Below are 25,773 nucleotides of genomic sequence, written 5' to 3'. Positions count from 1 at the left end.
TGTAGCTGTACTGTGGCTGTACTGTGGCTGTACTGTAGCTTTACTGTATCTGAACAGGATTGTACTGTTTCTGTACTATAGCTGTACTGTAGCTGTACTGTGGCTGTACTGTGGCTGTACTGTAGCTTTACTGTATCTGTAATGTATCTGTTTATTTGTCAACTTTTACCAGCTGTTCTAGTCTATCGTTAAGAATAATCAAAGTTCTTGTTCACTAGATGACGATCGATGTGAAGTAAAGACTTAGACTGTGAATTTCAACGAGTGCGGGTCCACTTTTTATACCAAACAGAGCTCACACTTACACGTACCCACGCATTGATTTTCAACCCACCAAATGTAAATTAATCAACCAAATATACCTTTTATGACTCCTCATCGCCTAACAAAGAAAGTAGAAAAGCGAGCACAGGTGTCCACAGTTGTACGTATCAATGTCTTTAACTCTATCGTAATTGTATTGTATTCGAAAGCCCAAGTATTTCACAACTTCTCTAGATGGCTGAAGATTTCCAAAGCTATCGAAATAATGTATATTATTTTTATTATATGCAACCCAGTGTGTACCACTTGATTGTGATTTATCTAGGTTAACTATACCACCCTCCCGAATTTTTGGTGTTTCTGGGAGTAGATCTCTTATTAATACACCTCTAAAATGAGGGATGTGTTTCTTAGCAAAACATGTAATGTCGATATTTGATAGTGGTCTATTGGGTAGCAGAGAAATTATTTTTTCGCTTCTTAATTTATTTCCCCATACTATAGGGCTTGACAAAGAAACCATAGTCCTTTCTATAGGGCTTAAGATATAATCCTTTTCCTACAGAAACACCTTCAATTTTCCTGTTGTGACGTTTCTTCTGTTCCTTATCTTCTTTAGCCATTCTTGCATTGTTAATTGTCTTTGCAATTAATACAAAGTATCAGTATGCTGCTGCCTTTTCACCAAGAGTGATATCTGATGCCTTGACACGCGACCAGGCCTTGTCAATCAATATGGAGTCGGCTTTATGTCGTTAACTCAATGCCTTGTTTGTAGAATATAAAATATCGTGCTCTTTGCAGGCTTCATCCAATGGGTTTATTCCTTGATCCCCGCGTTCCAAACTTTTCTGCAACTTTGTACCCGGTCCACAAAAATTATATCCCGGAATATGGGCTTCAAACGGTAATGTATTGACCACCACCGTGCTTACAATTAAAAATACGACTCAAGCGATTATAAAAACGTTTCTCCATTTGTTTAATCATCAAAAATTTCTCATTGAATGAATTATATTAGATTGAAAGATAAACGCAAGCCAAAAACAAAAAATTCTAGTTAGAAATATAACGATGAAAACGAGAAAAATCTACCACCACGACATAGTGTCCTCTTACCGAATAAAAAAAATTAATATTATGCTATGCTTAAGAAAATCCCAATGGACTAAAATTCGAAAATGTTTATATATTTTCAAAAAGTTTATATCAACCTAAATATGAGTTCTTGAAGAAATTAATCAAACCCATAAAAGGAATGGGATCTCATACATTCTCCCATAATGACGGTGTACTAAACCTCAGTGAAGCCAAAAATAATTTCATTATGATATTCGATACGTAGCTTGTGAAAAACAAGACAACATAAAATCCTATTTTTGTATGGGTCCATATAAAAATATCGGTTTTTTTTTATTTATTTCAAACATAAAGTCATATACCGAAACATTTAATTCGTGACAATGCTAACTTTATTATAATGGTTAAACAAGATGATTTAAATATGTGGCATATAGATCGGAATCATATTAACACTGATTTGAATTATGAAACATTTGTAAAAATTTGTCAAAAGTGTTGGTAGGATAAGCGCGGATTTCTCTTGATTAGCAAGGATGATAAAATGGATAATGGAAGGTTCAGAAAAGGATTTGGTCAATTTATTATGATTTAAAGAGTAATATCAGTAAAAGCTGGGTTAGATACCAACAGTCTCACAGTTTTTCAATAGATTTCAATATGTCTAGATCACTTACATGAAATTTGAATGGAAATAGTTCCATTATAAATACAAACTTTTTTCCACCTATCGAATTGAATGGCCATATGAATGCGCTCTTATTGACTTTAATATATATAATTCGATTCCGAATATTAACGAAAAAATAATTTATTTCACATCGGTGACAATGGTGTTACGATTCCTACTGAATCATACGACTCATATGATATCACCGATTTCATTTACAATAAACCAAGAGACTATAACCTTGAAAAAAACATTTAAAATCCAAAGTAATAATAATACACTTCAAGTTGAAATAACTACCTTACGGAAGCCAGTTTACTTTAATAAGGAACGGTCGGTTGGACAGCTGTTTGACTTCCATCAAAAAGTACTAGAACCGCAACTTTCAAAAACCTATCGATCTGATCAGACTGTGAATATATTAAAAATTAATACAATTCGTTTGGAATATAATATCAGATGTTCATATGTTGATTATACACCGAATCATACGGTACATGAGTTTGGCAATTAGTTCCACCTGGGTATAAAATGACAGTGACACCACATAACCTAATTTAATTACCAATCAAATGTGATGAAATAAGCACACTATCTATACGCATTGTTGGCCGAAACGGTGATTTGGTGAATTTATGTGTTGAAAACGTTTCGATTCGCACGCACATTCGGCTGATAGAATGATTATTTATAACATTTAAAATCCAAAGTAATAATAATACACTTCAAGTTGAAATAACTACCTTACGGAAGCCAGTTTACTTTAATAAGGGACGGTCGGTTGGACAGCTGTTTGACTTCCATCAAAAAGTACTAGAACCGCAACTTTCAAAAACCTATCGAAATGATCAGACTGTGAATATATTAAAAATTAATACAATTCGTTTGGAATATAATATCAGATGTTCATATGTTGATTATACACCGAATCATACGGTACATGAGTTTGGCATTAATGTTCCACCTGGGTATAAAATGACAGTGACACCACATAACCTAATTTAATTACCAATCAAATGTGATGAAATAAGCACACTATCTATACGCATTGTTGGCCGAAACGGTGATTTGGTGAATTTATGTGGTGAAAACGTTTCGATTCGCACGCACATTCGGCTGATAGAATGATTATTTATAACAAAAGACGTAGCCATAGTCCTCAGCCAAGCATTACTAATTGTAAAGCTATTGAAAGAGGACCATCACTAAAAAAAAGCTCACTCACTTTGAGAAATAAAATATTTTTTTTTAAAGACTTTAGGATTGATGCTTCGAGTATAATATAAAAAGGGAAAAGGAAAACAATAAACAAAAATTTAAATGTTCGAGAAAAGGTTTACTCAGATGAGAGTATTTCGAAGAAAGAGTTTCATACTTATTTATCGTTTAATCAAACATTTAAACCAAACGATGAAATTAGAATTACTATCCAAAATCAACTCTTGTACGTGCTTCCTCACGAAAGTTACCTTAATTTTCAAGGAATTATTAGAAAAGATTCAAAGAATGAACCTACAACTGATAATTTTACCACTTTTTTTTTAAATAATTGTATGACTTACTTTTTAGATGAAATTAAGTACGAAATAAATGGGTGTGAGATTGATAGAACACGATTTGTGGGCATGACTACCACCCTAAACAATTTTATATCTCTGGATAATCTTCAAAGTCAAAATCTATTATATTATGGATTGAGCAGTGGAGACGAAATTTCTACGGAACCCCACTTCAACTTTTCTGTACCACTAAAAAATTTGTTGGGATTTTCTGAGGATAATAAAAAAGTTTTGTCAAATTGTAAACATGAACAAGTGTTGATGCTTACTAAGAATCTTGGTGATGTGTTTAAACAAACCAAAAATGAACAAAATTTTAAACTGGTAATGACGCATATAACGTGGAAAATCCCCCATGTAACTCCGTGTGATTTTCCAAAAATTAAGATGTACGATATTATTAAAAGTTGTGTAAACCTACCAATCGCATTCCGGAGTTGGGATTCATATGTTAACCCAAAATTGGGCATGGCAGCCAATACAGCTGGAATACAGCTAACCGCGAAAAACCACGATTGGCTCTAATTGGATTTATACTAAATGCAGAACTTATCACAAACAATTTATCAAACTTGAAAGTTCACTTGAATTCTGAGTCATATCCATATGGTAATCTGAATGTCGATTTTAATAAGAATCAGTATGCCCACCTTTATGAAATATATACAAAATTTCAATCATTTCATTTTTGATTCCAAATGAATTTAAATTGAAGGCCCCCATTGTTGTGATTAATCTTTCATTTCAAAACGAATCAGTGAAAACTGGTCCTTTTAATGTGAGAATTTCAATAGAACTCAGGATACCAAGTCATGAAAATACCCAAGCTTATTGTCTCCTTATACATGATCTTTTAGTTGAATATAACCCATTAAACGGACTAGTACAACGAGTCGTATAAAGTTAAGAAAATTAAGAAAGAATCCGTTTCTGTTGATGTTCAAGGTTTCTTTGATAATAATAATAAATTTATTATAAAGGAAATTGGAATTGTATTCGAAAAAGATCCCAGCTTGAATAATAGTTTTTTAATAGAACCACCATATGATTTTATTTTGCTAAATACAAAATCTAGAAAAACTCCAATTTTGCTAACCAATGTTTTTTGAAACGATGAAGAAAATAGTTTTCCACAAACTCGAAGATTTTTGAGGACAACTACAAACGGAAAACTGATTATTAGTAAGGGTACTCAAAAGAAGCGATTTCTAGAGAATTTTTTTGGGAATCGTCAGCTTGTCAATATCGTGGAAGTGGGCTGCCCCCCATCAAACAGGTTTAAAGGAAACCGGTTTCCATATTGTCAAACACATCTTAACACATCAATAATGCATACAATATTTCGACATTTTTTAAGAGTAGTATCAAAACAAAAAAATAATTTTATATACATAATTTTAAAGTTGAGGCTAGATGTGTAAAGAGCTACAAAAAAACAAGATTGATAAAATGAAATTTCATGGGGAAATTGACCAATTCATCGAGCAATTTAAGGGTCATATCGGTTAGCACATTCAATGCCTTCTAAAAACAAAAACTATGTTTATGAATCTAGGTGGACATGATCTGAAAACTACAAACTATGGTGAACACCTTACATTTTGTAATCCTCATTCAATATCGGCAACGTGTGCATGCGTCTTCTATGCAACTCGCCAGAACGGAGCCAGAAAATTAATATCAATGTATAACAAATCATGTTCGCAATACCAAAATAATTAAATATATGTATTATTATGCTACAAAATAAACTTGTGACTTTTTATTTCGAGTTCAAATTACAGGTATACTTGTGCCTGGTAAGCTCATTGGCACGTGCCCCTTTTATTGCGGCCCAGTGACCTTCTCAATGAGCGTGCCTCTCGGACTTGTGCGTGTGTCCCTTTTATTGTCGTCAGGTAATAGGCAAGGGCACATGTTCGGATCTCTGACTCTGTCTGATATCTTTATGACCCTCTGTGCAAAGAAGAATCTTTGACAATTTACGAGTAAAACGTCCTGGCGCGGAAACGAAAATATGGGTTCCAAAATATTTCCCACATCTAAGAATCAATAACTTGTGATATTTATTTTATTGGGTTTCATTTAATTTCTAAACTTGTCTTGCAATCATGGAAAACGTTATTCGCAAACATGATTGGTCATGTTTCTCTGAGATAACAACCTTTGGATACTCTAGGTGTGCGACCTCTCTCAAGTGCATAGCAACACCTGTGGTAATAAGGTAAAGGGTATGTGATAACGACCTTCGGATATTATAGCTGTGCGACCTTTTTCACGTGTCTTTTTCTCATGTCACTATTGATTGCATATGATGAGGAGGGGGATACATGATCAATATTGTCACATGGGGATGTGGGGGCGAAGGGGGAATCAGTATACTCATTATGGACACGATCGCGACGGTTATGGTAATTGTCCCAGAACCCGCATAAGCAAATACGAGGGGGACGGGGCCATTAATATGCAAATCGTCCCTGAACCCGCGTATCTACTCTCTGTGTTGAGTATGTCTTAAGGTATTTATTGTTCACCTTTCTAATTTTAAAGATTTCAGTTATATAGTTTGATGATAACAGATTGCACGGTTTTGGGTCTTCCATGACCCCGTTTAAATATTCTTCACATGGCTAGAGAGCATCATATGCATTTTTCTATTTTAATGCCAAACATATTTCGAAAATGTGTCTATAACAATCAACAAATATCGATACCCATCATTAGATAATGAAAAGGCTTCCATTTCAACCAAATCTGCTTGCCACAGATCAATTCCATTGTATTCGCTCGTCTACGTTGCAAGTTTTTATACCCTTACAGTGCGTATAATGATTTCAGTCAGAAGTTTGCAACGCAGTGAAGGTATATATATTCTTGATTAGCATCACTAGACAAGTCGATCTCGCCATGCCCGTCTGTCTGTCCGTCCGTTTATACGCAAACTAGTCTGTCAGTTTTATCGGTATTGGGCTAAAACTTTCTCAAAAGTCTTTCTTTTGCAGGTAGTTTATAAGTCGGAACCAGCCGGATCGAACAACTATATCTTATAGCTCCTATAGAAATATTCGAAAAAAAATTTTAAAAAATGATATTTTTGGTGGTTTTTACGTATAACCTCCTACGCTTGGAAATAACATTTTCAATTAGTTATACATTTCGAATAAAGGACTATATCATATAGCTGAGATTGGAAAATTGGTGGCAAATTAAGTGAAACAAATTATAGCTTCGGTGTTTTTTGGCATATTATCTTATAATATAGGAAATTTCGTTTTTTTTACATTTTTAAGAATTTTGAATTAAATTTAGTACAAATCGGACGAGTGTAATATATAGCTGTATAAGCATATCATTGAAGCTAGCAATAATCCTTACAAATTTAAGATGGTGTTACTAACGCTAATTATTCCCTATAACTTGTTTTTAGATGGTTCGTGTCAAAATTTTGGTCAGCACTGTCTGCCCTCTTATTATACAATTTAATTTGTTTTCCTAAGCTTGACATTTTCGTGAGTCGACGATCAATATTGTCAGTTATAAATTTTCCTAAATATTTTTCGGTGTTCTCATCAGTATATTGTTTAGTTGCTAGATTGTCGTTATCTAAAGGTTTAGTTCCGTTTCTGATCCGTCCTCAAATTAAATAATCCCTTAGTAGACTAAACAAGTCTTCAAATTTTCTAATCGTTCCTTATCAAGAAAACAATGTCAAAGCTGTCGACAGACATGATGTTTATAAATGTAAAACAAATTAGCATTTCCTATATACGCATTCCTCACGAAACTCCTCTAATATAGAACGAATTTCATTATTGTAACTGGTTTTACCCGCTGCTTTTAGTGGCACCGAAATTTTCAATTGTTAGACTTAATCCTGAGCATCATTGGATTTGATTTCTGAAGAGTCATGTTACCAAAACCTGTTTTTGAGCGAAGAGACTTTGTAGGACTGAAATCATTGTCTATCTACTTATTATTAATAAGACTATATTTATATGCTCATGTACCCTTGATTCGGTTATTTGGATTCTAGCCTACTCTAATGTATATAAATTTTTTTTTTTATACAAATCTTGATCATTATTGTTTACTAAGAAAAATTAAATAGTAGAGACCAGGAGTCACAATTCATTCCACTAATAATGTTATTTTTTATTTTTAATTTATAGTTCTTTATTGTTAATATATGTTAATGAATTCAAATTACTTATATTAAAATCATTATTTTTACTAGTGTTTTTATCTTTTAGCTCTGCAACCACACCCATTTCGATCTCTCCTGCATACATTGATTAAATTTCTATGTTTACTATACCACACTGCCGATTTTTTGGTGTTTCTAGGAGTAAATCTCTTATAAATACGGGTATTTTGGTAATATGGGTAATATTTCTTAGACAAACTTATATTGTCGATTGTTAGAAACCTATACTTTTGGTACATTAATTAAACATTTTTGATTTCTGTAATGGAAATCCTATCCCAAATTATTCCTCGGCTTTCATAATATTAGTAACAAAGTACGTTGATGCTTTTTCACCAAGACTGCTATGTGGTGCCTTGACACACGACCAGGCTTTGTCAATCAATATGGAGTCGGTCCGATGCCGATCACTCAATGCTTTCTTTTGACAATGTGCAATATTGCTCCTGGCAAACTTCTTACAATGAGTTTGTTTCTTGATCACAGCGATTGTGTAACTTTGTACCTGGTCCACAAAAATGATATTCCGGAATATGGGTTTTTAACGAGCATATTGACAAGAACACCACGTGTTTACGGTGAACAAGAATCTAACGCCACAACATAGTGCTTACTTACCGAACACAAAAAGGGAATTAATTTTTTTCGCCTTCGAATCTAATATCATGCTAAGTTTAATACATAAAAATTCGAAAATGTTTATATGCTTTCAAAAAGTTAATATCAACGTAAATATGAGTACTTGGAGAAATTAATCAAACCGATAAAAGGAATGCGATAGTGAAACCAAAAGTAATTCCAATATGATATTATTTTTCACCTATTGAATGGTCAATAGGAACGTATACTTATCGATTGAATATATATCATTCGATTTTAAGTATTGACGAAAAATATTCTCTTTCACATCGGTAACAATGTTATTACAATTCCTACTGAATCATAATAATTAAGCGATCACCAATTTCATTTACAATAAGCTAAAAGACTATAACCCTGAAAAAAATGTAAAATGAAAAGTAACAATAATATATTTTAAGTTAAATAAAGTACCATCCGAGAGCCAGTTTACTTTAATAAAGAAAAATCTGTTGGACAACTCTTTAGTGTACATTAAAAAGTAGCAGACACATCCTAAAACATATTAATAACATATTAAAATTAAATACAATTCCTTTGATAGATAATACACCAAATAACACGTTACATGAATTTGGCATTAATTTTCCGCATGGGTTAAAATGACAGTAACACCACATAACCTAATTTATTTACCAATCAACTGTGACGAAATAAGCACACTATAGGGTGATTGGTGAATTAAAGTGTTGAAAACGTTTTGATTCCCATGCAAATTCGGTTAATAAAATATTAATATAATAAAAAATCTAGCCTAAGTCCTCAACCAGAATTACTTATCTATAGAAAAGCACCAATTTTAAAAAGAACCTTCGCCCTGTTTCATACAACCTGTTTAAAATTTTTTTGTCATATATGGGAATAATTTTGAAAAAAAACTACTCTAAACGGTTCGGAAGCAGAACATGAATTTTATTTTGCAAGATAGTTTAATTTGATGTACATATTCCTAAAATTCAGATTAATGTGAATAATTTAACTTCAATTGATCTGTATAGTCATTAAAGAAAGAATTAGGTAGTACTTAGTTAAATAAAATGTAGGTAATTATTACTATTTAAATGTACGGTATAATCAGATGTTAAATATATCGATAGCGCTTTTGAAAGTCAATAATAAATAACAATAGCGACTTATAAGGGATTCATGGTACGGCTTTCGTTATCATCTGTGTTGCTTTTCAAGCGTTTAGGTTTACTTTTTTTTCCTAAATTTGTGTCTCCAGCGACGGTATCTTGCGAAGCGCGCCGCTTTACCACACTGTGATCAGTTTTCGATACCTTTTCCATTGGCGTATAAAAATTTTCAGCTTCGATTGGAGCCTGTAGCTCTTGTAGCTGTTCCTTAAACCTTACAATCACAGCAGTCATGTTGTCGCAACCGGTCCCATCACCCATTGTATTAGGAGCTAAACAGTTATCAAAAAGCTATAAATTTAAATGATTATTATAACATAGTATTTTATAATGCATTAATTTACCTCTTCACAAATTTTCGATAATTTTTTGCTTTTATCTTTTAATCTGAACCGTACAAAATCAATGACTTCCTTACTGGACATATAGTTCCATATACCATCACAAGCCAAAACCATAAACTCGTCCTCTGGCGTGATAATTAGTTTCTTGATGTCGGGTAAAGCAGATATCATTTGTTCTTCAGCTGGCAGTTCAAGATTGGTTTTGTAAGCGTGGTCTCCAAGGGCTCGAGACAAATTTAAGCCACCGTTTACCCTACCGTCAAGAGTGACGCGGCCACCTGCCCTAATAATGCGCGAAGCTTCTTCGTCATCTTCAGGCTTGTGATCAAGGCTCATTTCGATAGCTCGACCATTGCGGGATATGACACATCGCGAGTCTCCAGCGTTTGCTACATACAGATCTCGACCATGTAACAAACTGACAACAGCAGTACATCCACTATCTTTGCCAGGTTCTTCAATCATGTTGGCGCAGAAATTATCATTAGCCCTCAGATCTTCATCCGTCTCATCATCATCATCGTTTGCATTGCAGTCCTCGGAGCTTTCTTCAGAGGAAATATCGGGACTCCCGACCAAGTCATTTTCTTCATAGTCATCATCATCTGTTGACTCATCATCTTGAGAACTATTTGTTTTGTCCAGTTTTTCAGTTTTCTTGCTGCTGTCCTCGCTTCTAAAGGATTGTCCATTTTGATTTTCCTTGCTGATATCGTTAGACCCATATTTGAGTAATTTAGTTGATTCGGTGGTGTTTGCCTTCTCATATGTCATTGTTCCCATAGGCTCTGAAGAAGTTAACACCTCTTGCTTTAAATTCATCTCATTCGATTGCCCGATTTGATTATCATCGTCGCATAACTGGTTTGTATTGCTGGCGTGGGTAATGCTGACAGTTGGTTCGTATTGTGGGTTATGTATTGCCTTCTTTTCATAGCTAGGCCCATGATAGTCAAACTCTCTTAAGGCTGATACTGCAGCAGCTGCTGCTGAAGTAGAAGAACCTTCTGGCTCAGCTGCGGGGTCCATTACGGCCTTATTAACAGCTTCGGCAGCTAGAGCTGCAGCTCGACGACCGCGCAAGTACGACGAAAACAAATTTAAATTCTTTTCATTCCCCGGTTTCGAATTGTCCAAATTGTGTGCCTGCGGCAGCCCTTTATATTTTTCTAAAACTTCGTTAAGTGGCAAATTGCTCTCCTCTTGCAACTCAGCCAAATCTTCATCATCTCCGTAATCTACTTCCTCATCATCCACGAGGTTATGTTCTCCTGCCAATACTTTTAGTATGCCGACTACTGATGAATCTAGCAGCGTTTTGTCAAATCCCAAAAATGCATCTTTGAGTGCTACTTCAAATTGTCCATTTTTATAACTTTCAAGGTTTTTGAGAAACTCTGGAAACTTATCGGCACAATATTGCGCTACCTCCGCACCGCCGTGTCCATCATACACGGCAAATAAAGAGGTATTTTTGTCGAAATTTAAAATAGAATTGTGTGCATCCTGAAAAGATTCAAATATACTTAATTCAATATCATCCATTCAAGAAAAATATATTTGTTTACCTCTTGGCTGTTCCGCCATCCCTGCATGGAGCTGGCACCCACAACAAGCCAATCATTGAATTCATCTGTGGACGCTTTATCCGTCTTTGGTTGTGACAGGTATGCGCCCATATTATATATTTCCAGTATTATAAAAGGTTAAGAAGTCCTAAGTCACGCACTGTCTTTGGATAATGGGTTTTAAGCTGAAAATCTTCGTCTAACCAGCGCAAACGTGGAAATCAAATATTTTTTCGCCGGTTGGTCGATTCTTGATTATTTTTACTATTATTTATCTGGAAAAACAAATATGTAGTAAATTTTTCGATTAACACGGTTTTTTTTTTAAATAAACCAAATGTACTTGATAGTATGCATAAGACTTTATTAATAATTCTATCAAGCCAAAGGCAATATTAATTGAAGGAATTAAAGCTTAGGTTGTTCTGTATGCGAACAAAAATGCATTTATGATCTACCTTAATTATATATATATATGTATATATATATATATAATTATATATATATATGTATATACATACAGACTCGCCTAAGGGAATATTTAGGTACAATTTCATGGCTTGCCTTGTCCTTAATATCATTTCCCAACTAAATCAAAAAATAGAAGCCACATACTCTTACTGCCTTTTCAAACCTATTTACATGGGCTAAGGTTACGGAGCCCTTCATTTCTGCAGTGCCGTCGCCGGGACATGTCTGAGCGCAAAAAGCTGTTTGTTTTTTTTTCTGCCTAAAACTGTACGCGGCTGTCGACGTCAGCAGAGAAATAGGTGCAGAGTAGAAGACTTTCGACGAAAGCATTTCGGCAAAGAAGAGAGTGAGATCTTCGGATATTACCCTTTCTTTCTGTGTCTTATAATCTGCCTGTCCTCGGCTCTCCGTTATGTTTAGAAAGAAACCAAAAGAAGAAAAAGACCTGGTGCATTTGAGTTATAAAAAGAGAAGCAGAAGCTGTTTAATTAATAATAATAATAAAAGTGATATTTTTTGAAAAAAAAAGATCATGTCAGGTAAGTGTTTCCTTAAATTGAAGATGTTGTGCGTTGATCTACGTTTAAGGAACGTTTCTTTTTGAGATTTTCTTATAGGTTTTATAAAATTTCCGTTACCCGAAAGTGGGGTGATGAAATCCCCCAAAGGGTTTTAAACAGTTTGAAAAGGTAAATATACAAGTATACAAGTAAAACACATGTTTTTTACCACATGCCCTTATTTTTTTCAGGAGCGTAAGAAACATGGGAAATACTGGGGGACTTCGAAAAAATTTCCTATAATTTTCCCCTCGGAAAAAACATCCCATACAATTTTCCAATGGGGCGTCCCGGGGAATATCCCCGTGTGTCAGGACATGTTCCCTCGGAATCCTGGGAGGATTCCCCCGAGAAACTCTTATTTTGGAACTGAAGGGAGGTAATTGGCTTAATCCCAGTACTCACATCGATGAAAATCGCTAGTCTACCATATAAGAGAGTAATAGGCAAATGGGCGGTAAAGCATTTCGCCAGTAACGTTTTTCATCGCGGACTCAGATATAGCACAGAAATACCACAAAAAAATACCACATTTCGAGACAGCGCAGATCTTGGACAAAGATTGTAAATTATACGATTGCATTATTTTATATTGTCAACATATAAAATACAATACAATACAATCAACATATAATGTATACACATATATTCGATTTTTCAATCTTAACATATTTAAAACGTCACATTGAAAAATTCCTTATTGTATTGGGGGTAATAATATTGACTGTTTGGGATTTAGAGGGAAGAGATTTTGGGGGAAAAGCAAAATTTGTATATGCCAACATATCCTTCTAGTGTCGTGGGCACGGATCTGGATTAACTCCAGTCCACTTTCTGCCGATCCGCCCTTTTGTGAATTTTCTTAGTTTATCTGAATACCGCGTTGTGAGTACTAGGCTTATGGAAAAAAATTTCTCGGAAACGGAATTTGGCCGCTGAACCGAAAACCCTATTTGTGTGAATAGGCTATTACTCTTTTGAACTCGGTGTTTCACTTTTTCATATATCCCAAATATCTGGTTAAATGTGATTTCCAAAATGTCTATTTATTAATTACAATTTCAGCGAAACGATATGATTATCACTTTCCGCTGATTCAGTATTGTTTACACCGGTGTACAAGACTATAAAGTTAATGCAAAGCAATGTCGCTCATAGAAAGTGTTTCGATTAATACCTACCGAAATTATTTAAATATTTTAAATGATTCTTCTACAAAAGAGGAACTCAAGCTGAAAGCTACTCAGGAACTGAGTGAACATTTTGAAATGATATTGCAAAGTCCAGCATATCCGTCATTTTTAGACAACTCATTAAAAATATTTATGCATATTCTTCAGGATGGCGAACCTCAGTTTATTCAAGAAAATACAATGCAACACGTAAGTTTTAAGGACCTAAACCTAGAGGACTGCATATGTTTCAATAAAAAATTATGGTTTTGGGTGACGAAATCCGATTTTCCTGCCGTACTTATAAACATGTATCCTAAAGTATTTTATAAACTTACAAATAAACAAGTGGTCTGTAGCATCTCAAAAAGCGGCGCTAGGAAATAGCTTTGCCTAGCTCCTGCCGGCACTCGTGCAACGGCATTCCTGACACAATTGTGAGCTGCTCCGTGCGTAATACCCTGCAGTTAGCCAAAAAAAAAAATAAAATAAATTTTCTCTTTCAATCAGAAAATATAAATCCAAAAGCAAGGGTTATTTATAAATCGGAAAAATATTTCGTAGAATATTCGGTTTCTTCTCGGCGGGATTTGTCCTTTTTCAGAAGTGGTTAACTTTAGCTATTGTTATACCCGTTAGTCGTGGAGTTAAAGGGTTATAATATATTCGTCGGAAGGTATGTAAAAGGCAGAAGGAAGCGTTTCCGATATATATATATATTCTTAACCAGGATCACTAGCCGAGTCGAACTAGCCATGTCCGTCCGTCTGTCCGTATTAACTGAAATCTCGAAGATTATAAATGCCAGAAGAAACAGACTTGGCATGCAGATTACTGGGCTTCCTAAGCAGGCCAAGTTTGTTTCAGAAAGGTGCCACGTCCTCTATAACCCCCCTAATTTGAAAGTGAAATGTATTGGTATCGTCAATACCTACCCTTCAGTCCCAAATCCCCCCGAGGGGTCATGTTCTCGCGCACGGAATTCCCCCGGACGCCCCATTGAAAAATTGTATGGGATGCCCGTTTTTTCCGAGGGGAAAACGCACAGTACATTTTTTCGAAGTCCCCTTGGATTTCCCCTGTTCCTTATACTCATTCGTTGTATGGCCTGTCCCCTGCAAGGGACACGTAAAGGAAATGCCATTGGAAATTCGCGATTATTCCATGGACTTTAACTTGCAAGTGAAACGTCCCAGGAAAATGCCATCGTAAATTCCCTATTTTTCCATGGAGTTTTCCAAATATTGAATTTAAAATACATACATATTAATTTATTTTTCACTGCATTTAATTTAAATTGTATCATTTAAATCTATGTTTTTTTAGATAGTTTGTTTTTAATAGCTTTTCTTAAACATTAGTCCGGGTCCTCGTAATCCCTGGCCAACGCTCCTAAAAAAAATAATGTGTGTTTACTTGTTTTCTTGTATATTTACCTTTTAAAACTGTGTAAAACCTTAAAATCTATAAAAACGTGGATCGACGCACAACTTAAAGAAGCACTTATCTGGCTTGATTTCATTAAAAAAATATCACTTTTATTAATAAATTAAAATGAGTCTCAGCGCACAATTTAAGCAGCCGCTGCTTCTCTTTTCATAACTCAAACAGTATGCACCAGTTCTTCTTCTTCTTTTGGTTTTTTACTGAACATAAGGGAGAGACCCAAAAAAAAGGACCAGTCCAAAATATATATATATATATATATATATATATATATATATTATTTTATATTATTATTGTTAAATTATATATATTATATAAAAGCGGGTATGATAAGAACCATCTGATAGAGTTTTAAGACTAATTATTTATAATGTCCACTTTTAGTGTTCAACGGTATCTTCTTGAAAAACGACGCCAATTAAATTAATTTTTTTTTGTTTTATTCTTCTTACTTGTATGCTAAAAGAGCATAATAAATGTGCTAAAATGTGCCAACTTCTTTAGCATACTCACAGTTTTGATGGTAAATATAGTTTTTTAGTTTCAATTAGTTTTAATCATTTTTCATTAATACTTTTTTAAATGAATGAATGCTACCACCATATGTAAGTTTCTAAAGAATATTCAGCTTTCTGAAATTCAATTAATGACCCTAGACTCTGAATAAAGTTAACCAAACATAGGTAATTCTTACCATACTGTCAGTGTCTAACATCAAGTCTTAAAAATGATTTACAGTTTAAGGCCATTGCACACCGCCTAAAATTTAATTTATTCAGCTATTCGTTTTTGTCATGTATTTGGAGAACCAAAATGCAAGTTTTTTACAAAAAAGTCCACCATAGAAATTACTTTTATTAACAAAGTTTTTTATTAATAACCCAAATACACAGCCAAAATTGTCCTCGAATCAAGTAATTGGTAATATTTTGTCTCAATCCATAACGGCGATGCTAAAAAAGTGCATAACTTGAACAACTGTACTGGTCTTTAATATTTGAGGTCAAAGTTAAATATCCCAAAATTTTAACAATTTCAGTAATGTTTCTATCATTTTTTTCCGTTTTAATATTTACTTCTATATTTGTCAAATTTAAAAAAAAAAGTCTTGACAGGGAGTTTACAATTATTACGCAAAAGGTAAAGTTAATAAGCTTTTAACTTCCCAATTATTACAAAAATTTTATACTTTTTCGTAATTGGAAACTTTTGAGTATCCTGGATAAATAAAAGTTCGTAAACGCGGAACCAGCAGGTAATGGAAAAAAAGTTTGTGTGGCACTTTTACTCAGGATCACCCATATATTATGGAAAACTAGAAATGACTCGTGGAAATTTCACAAAGTCTAATGTTGTGTTACTGTGTAACAAAGATTATAGTAATGTAAAGATTTTGACTGATGGTATCCTCCAAAATTTTCCGCCCGTTAAATGATCAAAGGAACCTTCAAACTCAAATTTTTTGTAGGAAATGGCGCGATTTTACTGGTGGGTCGTCGGACAATTCCGTTTTTAACCTTTATGCCGAACACTTTAACTCCTCCGTCAAAGCTGACGTGGGTGACCATGATACAATCCAGATTTGCATTGTATATTGTCTTTTTAGAAAATGGTAATTTGGACAGGTTTAATGTAAGCTTTGTAAGCTATTTGGACTTTATGAATTTCACTTAGACTTTGCCGCCAAAGTGAGCAGCGCGGAAGGATGAACTTGATGCCAAGTCCCTTGATGATGCTGAATGTATTGACCTTTGATGCGTTGTCTTGTGCAAAGAGCTGCTGCTTACATTTTTTTAGTGCGCCGACACAATTTATGACACAAATGTGACGCACAATTCTACCCTTTATTGGAGCCTCTCTAGACTTTTTGATAACTAATATATACTATGTTTATACGATCGGAATCATGATTTCTTAAAAGCGCGATATAGAAATAACCCCTGTTTATACGACACATATCATTTCGTGAATTGCTTTCAGTAGAGATTCCAGACGTGTACAATTTGGTATTTTAGTCTGGTCACACTTTTACAAAATATAAGCAAACCCAACAACGAGATGGGTAAACTAAAATTCTTCATTTACAATCGGAAAATAAGAACCGGAAAATTAATTTATACACACACAAATCGGCTGAATGCCATGATAAATTAATTAATTCTCCCTAAATATCTGTCCATAGACACAGGACACAGCTACATTCGCGCTTCAATGCATCTTAAAATCCATGTAACTCGGAGTCAAATTTTGGTGAAAAATTTTTACCAGGACATGCCGTACGTACCTGTGTTAAGATGGTTAACTTTTAAAGGAGCCTCAGATTAATTGCTGTGCAACTAGTTGGATTTATCAATAGCTGATATTGTAGCATCGCCTTGAACAATGCCAGTACAGTTTTAATTTTTATATAATCCTCATACTTAAGCAGAAGTCAACGATTGTGGTATCCAGATCGAAAATTAACTGACAAGTAAATAAATAAACTATTATATTCCGGATGTTCCATCTTTTTTGTCCCAATGCGTGGCAATACCAACTGTCTCATTTCATTTCAGCTGGAGAAAATGTTCTTGCGTTGAAATTTTCTATTGTGTTCGAGTCATGTATCCACGAATACACAATTACGATAGTTTCGATGACTCAAACAATTCAGATATTTCTTCAACACTCTTATTTCCCTGAAGTTTGGATGGTGTACTGAAGTTTTTGGAAATTCTTTTATCTTGTTTTCACCTTAATACTTTATTCGCCTCTTGCGATTCCGATATTGCTAACTGCTTTGCTGCTGATGCTTTGTGCAAAACGTTATCTAAACTTTTTAGATATCTCTTCAACACTCTTATTTCTCTGAAGTTTGGAAGGAATCTTTTATCCTCCCGCTTTATAAAAAAGACAGTAAATCGAATATTAAACAAAACTGACTGTGATTTCCAAGTTTTTTTTTTAAACAATTTATTACCACTCGGCTAAAGCACCGATGCAGTTCTGTTACGTCCCCGACTCAGCATGGCTTTATGAAACAAAGGTCATCGTCTACGAATCTTTTGGAATTTACTTCTATCATCATAAACGCTTTTAAAAATAATTATAAAACTGATGTAATTTTTAAAGACTTCAGTAAGGTATTCCACTCCGTGAACTATCAGTTATGATTGAAAAAACTTAATCTAATAGTATTCACGATCACGTTGATTAAGTGGATTTCAATATATTTATCGAACCGAACTCAGAGAGAATCTTTTAAAAGCTTGTCCTTGTCCACGTGACCTCTGGTCTTCCGCAATGAATGCTCTTTTAAAAGCCAACGGCTTGCATTCTTGGTGCATCCAGAATTTGCTGTTCTTAAAAAACTCTAAATGTAAATTTATATCCTTTTATCGGAAGAATATCTTTCTCACAAGATATTTAATAGCGTCGAGTGATTTTGAACACATAAATTTTGCTACAGACCTTGGAATCTTATTCAACCACAACTTAAACTTTATTGATAACATTGGAATCATAGTTTGTAAAGCAAAAGGGGTTTTTGCTTGTGTCAAAAGTTGTTCATAGAAATTTCAGAACTTCTATATCACGAAGCACTTAAACATATTCTTGGTTCCTAATATCTTGGAATACTGCTCGTGCGTTTGGTCATCTCAATTTGCCAAGTATCAGGACCTTTTCGAATCGGTACTGAAACAGTTCCTTTTTTGCACTACGTGGCTTAAACTGGGAAACCCATTGTAACCTATCATCTTACGGGGATAGACTGCGTCTACTGAACCTGCCCTCTCTCAAGGATCGTCGGACATGCGACGGTAGTATGTTCACAAATTAATACAAACTAATAATAAAAACTTGTAAATTCAATCTACCTCCTCAGTCAAATACAGTTCTCCATCCCTGTAATGTTAACTCTTCATTTCCTACCTATTGCCCTAAACATTTGTAAAACTAATTTCGAATCATATGATTCATTTCGTCTTATATGTTCGCAATATATTGAATTGTACTTTTTGATATTCTCTGAATGCTCTGTAAATTTGAATGTAACAAACCTGTCTTTGCTACCGACCCCCTAATGTGAGACGGGTATTATATTTATGTTGGCAGATGTTTGCTGGCTTCAATCAAATAAATAAATAAATAAAAATAAAGGTTAACCATATATTTATGGTAAGTTAATGTACATTCATTACTGACGCCTCAGTTCCGTATTTCGCGCCAGATGCGAGAAATCCGCTGGGCTATGCCTTCGGGCGAGGCCAAGCCGGGAAGAATATTTTTCTGTCGACTTAGTCTCGTATTTCGCACCAGATTTTCAGGCGAGGCCAAGCCGGATGGGTTACCTTGAGGGCCGAGGGTAGTAAGAAGAAAGCGTTGAACTAGGATAATATGAACTGGAGATTTTTAAATAGCACAGCGATATTGTAAAGTGCCACCTAGCCGCTATTTCAGTATGTGTTATGTGGGCGGCAGACAGATTTAAGCGTTTAACCCGTTTTTGAGCGTTTGAGTGGGCGCGGCAAACTTTTTAAGGTTAGGCATTTATGAGACAAATACAAACAAAATTCCCTGCTGAAAAAAACTGGCGCTGCGCAGGAAGCCCAGGAAGCTGCATGCCAAGCCCGACTCTGCTAGCTCTTATAGTTTCCAAGAGCCCAGCGTTCATACGGACACACGGACATTTCTATATCGACTCGGCTAGTGATCCTGATCAAGAATATAAATACTTTATGGGGTCGGAAACTTTTACTTCTACATACTTTCCAACAAATCTAGTATGCACTTTTTCTCTATGAGTAACGGGTATAAAAAAATCAGATCGATTACAACCAAACATGGTGTATTTAAGGCTGCAAGGGAAGGGAAGAGGCTGTTGAAGTTAAAAATAATTGTATGTGTTGTTTTGTCGTTTTTTTTAGGACAAAGATAGAGCCAAGAATAGAGCCTTAGCTTTACCAAAGTAACAAAAGAAGAATGTTAGTAATAACTCAGTAATCAAAGGCGAAATCTTATTTATTTAGTTAATAAAAGTAGTAACAGCATGTTAAATTTTGAAGGATTGTGGCTATCTCCTGTGATATTAAAACAGCTATATGTTAGAATCGTCAGGTTATTATTAAATTTTATTCAAAAGTCCTAAAAATATGATAAAATCATATTCCCAATATTATAAGATAATATGTCAAAAATCTCCGAAGCTTTAATTTGTTTCTTATTATATTCCCACCAATATTATAAAGTCGTCAGATTTTGATAAAATTAAATTCGAAATTCGGAACTCATTAAAAAATGTTATTTCCAAAGGTAGAATGCTAAATGTTTTAATTTTGTTTTTCTGATTATACATATGGAACCAATAATATATAGTTGTCCGATCCAGCTGGTTCCGACTTATTTACTACCTGCAAAAGATATAACACTTTTGGGAAAGTTTCAGCCCGATAGCTTTTATACTGAGAGACTAGTTTGCTTAAAAACGGACTGACAGACGGTCATGGCTAGATCAACTCGTCTAGTGATGTTGATCAAGAATGTATAAACGTGCCCTTTACTGCGTTGTAAACTTCTGACTGAAGTCATTATTACCTCAGCAAGACTAAAAGTTTTAGATACAGGCATATAAGTTGAGAGACAAATTAGATTAGTCTAACTGTAAGCGAAAGGGCTTGGGAAAACTAAAATTTGATGTGTATCGTTGCAAGTTATTCGATGTTTGCTCAGGAAAAGGGGAGTAAATATGCAACTTCGCGAATCCACGGGATTTACTCGCCTATGCTACGCCCGTGCTCACTGATTTGGAATGATATTCATCGCAATGAACATAGAACTAATAATAATACAGTGAAATGACCAAACAGCTGGCTTACCAAATCTACGGAATCAATATCACTTCTGAAAAGATTATGCATGAAAATACTCTCCAACCCGTCTCACATCAAGAGGGCGGTGGCAAAGACTGGTGGGTTAAAATGTTTGTTACATTCAAATTTAAAGAGCATTCAGTGAATATAAAAAAATACTTTTTATTATAATGCGAACATAAAACGCGAAATGGATTGTGTAACTTAATATTTAGGACATTAGGTAGAAGGACATTAGCTACAAGGATTCACAGGATAAAAGCCGGAGATAGGGAACGAGCTTCAATTCGTCACCCACAGAAAGGTGGGGAAGTTTAATTACATTACATTAGGTGGCACTACAACCCGATTCGGGTTTTGACCGACCTCAGCGTCTCCCTCCACGCGTCTCTGCTCCTCGCGCGCCTTCTCCAATCGGAAATACCCAGTGCAATCAGGTTCTCCTCCACTTGGTCCTTCCATCGGAGCTTTGGTCGCCCCTTCGTCGTCGCCCGTAGTCGACCCTCGCTTCAAACACCTTCTGAGCTGGAGATTCTTTATCCATACGCACAACGTGGCCGGCCAGCGCAGACGTTGTATCGTGATGCGCCGGACCACGTCCACGTCGTCGTAGAACTCGTACAGCTCGTGGGTTATCCGAATACGAAAGTCGTCCCCAATCCGAACGGGATTTTTCTCTCGAACACTCCAAGCGCTGCTGCACCCGTCTGTGATATTACCCATGCTTCTGCGCCATATAATAGCACGGGTAGGATGAGTATCTTGTAGAGTGTTAATTTTGTTCGGCGAGAGAGGTCTCTATTGCACATTTGCTTACTCAGACCAAAGTAGCACCTAATGGCAAGTGTGATTTTTGATCTCCAGGCTGACGTCATTTTCGGTGTTAATAGCAGTGCCAAGGTACGTGAACTCCTTGACCACTTCGAAGGTATAGCTGTCCGCTACCACATGGGAGTCTAGGCGCCGCGCCTCCCTATATACTTCGTCTTGCCCTCGTTTACCGCCAAACGACTCTTTTTCGATAGACGAAAATGCAGCACTGACATCACGCTTGCTGCGGCCAATGATGTCAATATCATCGGCATACGCAAGGAGCTGGACACTTTTATAAAAAACAGTGCCAGATCGATGTACACCGGCTTTCCGCAGAACCCCTTCCATCACGAAATTGAAGAGGTCGCACGACTGGGGGTCGCCTTATCTAAAACCTCGAACGGTATTAAAAGGTTCGGAGAGGTTCGTTCCTACCTTGACAGAGCTGATGGTGCTGCTCAATGTCAATCTGCAAAGACGTATTAGCTTTGCAGGAATACCGAACTCAGACATGGTGGCATATAGGCGTTGCCTCGTCGGGCTATCGAATGCAGCTTTATAATCGACAAAGAGATGGTGTGTGTCAATGCTATTCTCGTGGGTTTTTTCCAGGATTTGGCGTAATGGGAAGATCTGGTCTATGGTGGACTTACCAGGTCTGAAGCCGCACTGATAAGGTCCGATCAGTGTGCTGGTATATGGCTTCAGTCGTTCACATATTACGCTCGATAGGACCTTGTATGAGATGGTAATCAGGCTGATTGCCCGGTAGTTGGCGCATATCGTCGGGTCACCTTTCTTCAGAACGGGACAAAGGACGCTGAGATTCCAATCGTTGGGCATGCTTTCTTCAAGCCATATTTTGCACAAGAGCTGATGCATACACCGTATCAGCTCTTCGCCGCTGGCCTTAAACAACTCTGCAGGCAGTCCATCAGTAACGGCTGCTTTGTTGTTTTTGAGCCGCGTTATAGCAACTCGGACCACGTCATGGTTAGGTATTGGTATATCCACATTGTCGTCGATTGGTGGTATCGCGCTGCTTCCTCCAATGGCGGGATTGGTGCAGTCATCGCCTGCTAGCAGCTTGGAGAAATGCTCCCTTCATAACCTCAGTGTGCACTGCGTATTCGTAACCAGATTTCCATTTTCATCCCGACAGTTAGATGCTCCGGTATTGAAACCTTGTGTCAGACCGTTGACTTGTTGGTAGAATTTTCGAACATCATTCCTGTCTTGTAACACCTCAAATTTCTCGCAATTCGGTTTTCTTGCTTCCATTTTTCCGTCTGAAAAGTCGCCTCTCTTCTTTCCTTTTCTCCCTGTAACGTTCACACGTAGCTCGCGTTGCGCCAGACTGCAGCGTTTTTCTGTGGGCGGCGTTTTTTGCTGCAGCTGCGACGCGACACTCCTCGTCATACCATTGGTTCCGTGTGGGTGGGCGCTGTGAGTGGAGTATGCTATTGCTGTCCGTTGTGATCGCAGCCTAGTGACGTCAAGCTTTCGTTGCGTGATGGGGCGTATGTTTTTCGCTCGGCATAGCCGCATGCATATCTTGGCTGCGACAAGATAGTGGTCCGAGTCAATGTTGTCCATCACGCTTGAGGCGTGCCTTCCGTCTATCACAACGTGATCAATCTGGTTGCGCGTCCTTTGATCAGGGGACAGCCATGTGGCCTTGTGGATGTCCAGGTGCCGGAATCTGGTGCTACTCACTACCATGTTTCGCGCCGCGGCGAAGTCAAACAGCCTGAGACCGTTGTTCGTGGTGGTCTCATGGAGGCTGAATCGACCGACGGTGGGGTCAAAGATGCGTTCGCGACCGACCTTTGCGTTGAAGTCCCCGAGGATAAGCTTCACGTCGTGGTCTGGGCAGCGGTCGTATGTGTCCTCGAGTCTCGCCTAGAATGCATCCTTAACAGCATCGTCGTTCTCCTCCGTCGGGGAGTGGGCGCAAATTATGCTACGATTGAAAAACCTAGCTTTGACGCGGATTGTAGCCAGCCGTTCACTCACTGGGGAGAAATTGGAGACGTGTTGGCGAAGTCTCCGGTTTACTACAAATCCGCATTTAAATTCGCGCCTCTCCGCATGGCAGCTGTAGTAGATATCGCAGTTTGCTCGCTTGGAGCAACCTTGTCCTGTCCATCTCATGTCCTGGATGGCGGTAATGTCAGCCTTTAATTTTTCGAGGGCATCCGCCAGTTTGATAGAGGCACCTTCCCAATTGAGGGTTCGGACATTCCAGGTGCATATCCTTAAATCGTAGTCCTTTTTCGTTTTGCGGTGGTCGTCATCATAAGGGGGGATCTTTTTCGAGGCTTTCGCTTTGGTCTTCACTGGGCTTTTTTTTCACGAGGCGGGTTCCAAACTCTGCGCTCAACCGTTTAACATCTGGGTGACTCGCTGCACACATTAGCTCACTGCTACGAGGAGGCTGTGTGTCAACTTGCAATCCTTCGAAAATAGAGATCGCACTGGCGGCCACCAAGTTGACCGCGATCAGAAAACTTTACTCTGTACGAATGTAAGCCATCCCATCCTAACGGAGTTTAATTACTCCGAACAAATAACTGCGTAGATTAACAGTACGGAGTAAGCCGGCCTACCGGAGCACTGCTGGAAAAAAAGAGAAGAGAGAGAAAGGAACGCAGTTAGTAAGAGGAAGAAGAGTTTGGAAAATACTAGGGAAGAAAGTAAAAAAAGGTCCGAGGAAAATGATTTTTGCAAACAATAGGAATGAGAGTTTGGAGAGTACAAACCAAAAGAGTCTGTCATTAAGGACTACAGTGAACAATCTCAAGCAAGTCAAAGTCAAGGAGATACAGCCATGAAAGTCAGCAAGGCGCAAGGCAGTGCCCAGCCGATTCTGACGTGATAATGATTCTCTGCAGCGACCGATGGTTTTCTGTGGTATTGGCCTGTGGCGGCCGATTTGTTTTAACGCCCGACGGTTATCTGGAAAGCGCAGCCGTTGGATATTTTAGGTCCGGTATCGGAGGCGTATCCCACTGGTCCTGACGTGCAGCCGATTGATTGAAGCCCCTGACGTTTCTCTAAAAAGCGCATCCATTGGCCCGAAATCGATACCGCGAAAAGTCTGAGAGCCAGAGACCCAGATACGCAAAAGATCGGACAGCACGGACGACGCAGAACAGGAGCACCGCTAAGAACGCCAAGAAAGAACATCGCGGAGCAGCGCAGGCTGTCGTCAGCAGCACTGCCGCGTGCAGGATTGGCGGGGAGTGTTGGCTGCCGATTGTCCGGAGCGTCAAGAGAAACTAATTGAGCATTGTGGTCAACAAAAATTTTTTTTTATACCCTTTCAGAGGGTATAATGATTTCAGTCAGAAGTTTGCAACGGCGATTTTGCTATTTGGAAATAGAAAAATAGAAATAGAGAGATGTATTGCTTAGGATAGCCTTTACAATCTGGACTTCACTACCCCATTGCCTCTCATTATGGTCTCCAGCAAAGTCCCACAACTTCCTTGGAGCTTCCTTCAGATAAAAATAGATATGCAATCCATAGACTCATATCCTAAAGATTGCAAAAAAGTTGAAGAGCGCCAAGCGCAAGATAATATTGCCTTTCCTCTAAAAACCGAGAGAATCTCCTAGAACATGGATTCACGGACAAGAAGCTTCCGACAAACATGATGTAGTAGTATAAACACCGAAGAAGAGCTACACAGAACCCCTTCTTCCGAGGTCATGTCATTGTCTCTTATATGGATATATGTAAAATTTTAAATCCAGGATTTTACCATAAACTTGGATTGGATTGTGACAGAAGCTAAAAATTCACGAATCGTCATTTAGAAACGTCTACACCGTTTTTAACGGATGACTTGCCTAGTTTGTTCTCAAAAAATTGACGGTAACATGCGAATTTGTATTTCTCGGCACAATTTCGAGTTAAATACAGACCAACTAGGTGCCCTTTGTTCTTATAATGCTTCTTATGGTTTTTGCTCGTAGCAGAACCGGTGCGGGGC

At 37.0% G+C, this 25,773-nt stretch overlaps 2 protein-coding genes across 8 annotated transcripts in view; one reads left to right on the top strand and one right to left on the bottom strand.

The window, feature by feature from the left end:
• Window positions 1-9,307: 9,307 nt before the first annotated feature.
• LOC108032850 (probable protein phosphatase CG10417) lies at window positions 9,308-11,878 on the bottom strand. The gene is made up of 3 exons (XM_017106854.2): window positions 11,465-11,878; window positions 9,897-11,402; window positions 9,308-9,843 (listed from the first exon to the last, which is right to left on the bottom strand). Exons 1-3 carry the CDS (start codon window positions 11,573-11,575, stop codon window positions 9,550-9,552), a joined length of 1,911 nt encoding a protein of 636 aa, XP_016962343.1. The 5' UTR covers window positions 11,576-11,878; the 3' UTR covers window positions 9,308-9,549.
• A 1,676-nt stretch (window positions 11,879-13,554) lies between these two features.
• LOC108036172 (transcription-associated protein 1) overlaps window positions 13,555-25,773 on the top strand; it is a 223,684-nt gene continuing 211,465 nt past the window's right edge. For 5 of the 7 annotated variants that reach the window (XR_006368239.2, XR_007764960.1, XR_007764961.1 and 2 more), the window contains exon 1: window positions 13,555-13,877. Coding sequence is in view for 4 of the 7 variants with exons in the window: in XM_044093806.2 (XP_043949741.1) it covers window positions 13,641-13,877 (237 nt within the window). In the remaining 3 variants the exon portion in view is untranslated. The remainder of the gene's footprint in view (window positions 13,878-25,773) is intronic. The other 2 variants (XM_050889734.1, XM_050889733.1) reach the window with 1 other exon arrangement.

This window comes from Drosophila biarmipes, unplaced genomic scaffold (genome assembly GCF_025231255.1).
Source record: "Drosophila biarmipes strain raj3 unplaced genomic scaffold, RU_DBia_V1.1 ptg000005l, whole genome shotgun sequence".
NCBI lineage: Eukaryota > Metazoa > Arthropoda > Insecta > Diptera > Drosophilidae > Drosophila > Drosophila biarmipes.
The sequence above is the reverse complement of the archived record's forward strand: the minus strand, read 5'-3'. Positions and strand labels throughout refer to the sequence as shown.

Excerpts from the sequence above, each read along its gene's own strand:
- LOC108032850 (XM_017106854.2), bottom strand. The coding sequence starts at position 11,575 with ATGGGCGCATACCTGTCACAACCAAAGACGGATAAAGCGTCCACAGAT. Across the intron at positions 11,403-11,464 it reads GATGGCGGAACAGCCAAGAG|GATGCACACAATTCTATTTT; the intron begins GTAAACAAATAT and ends GAATCTTTTCAG. Across the intron at positions 9,844-9,896 it reads TATCGAAAATTTGTGAAGAG|CTTTTTGATAACTGTTTAGC; the intron begins GTAAATTAATGC and ends TTAAATTTATAG.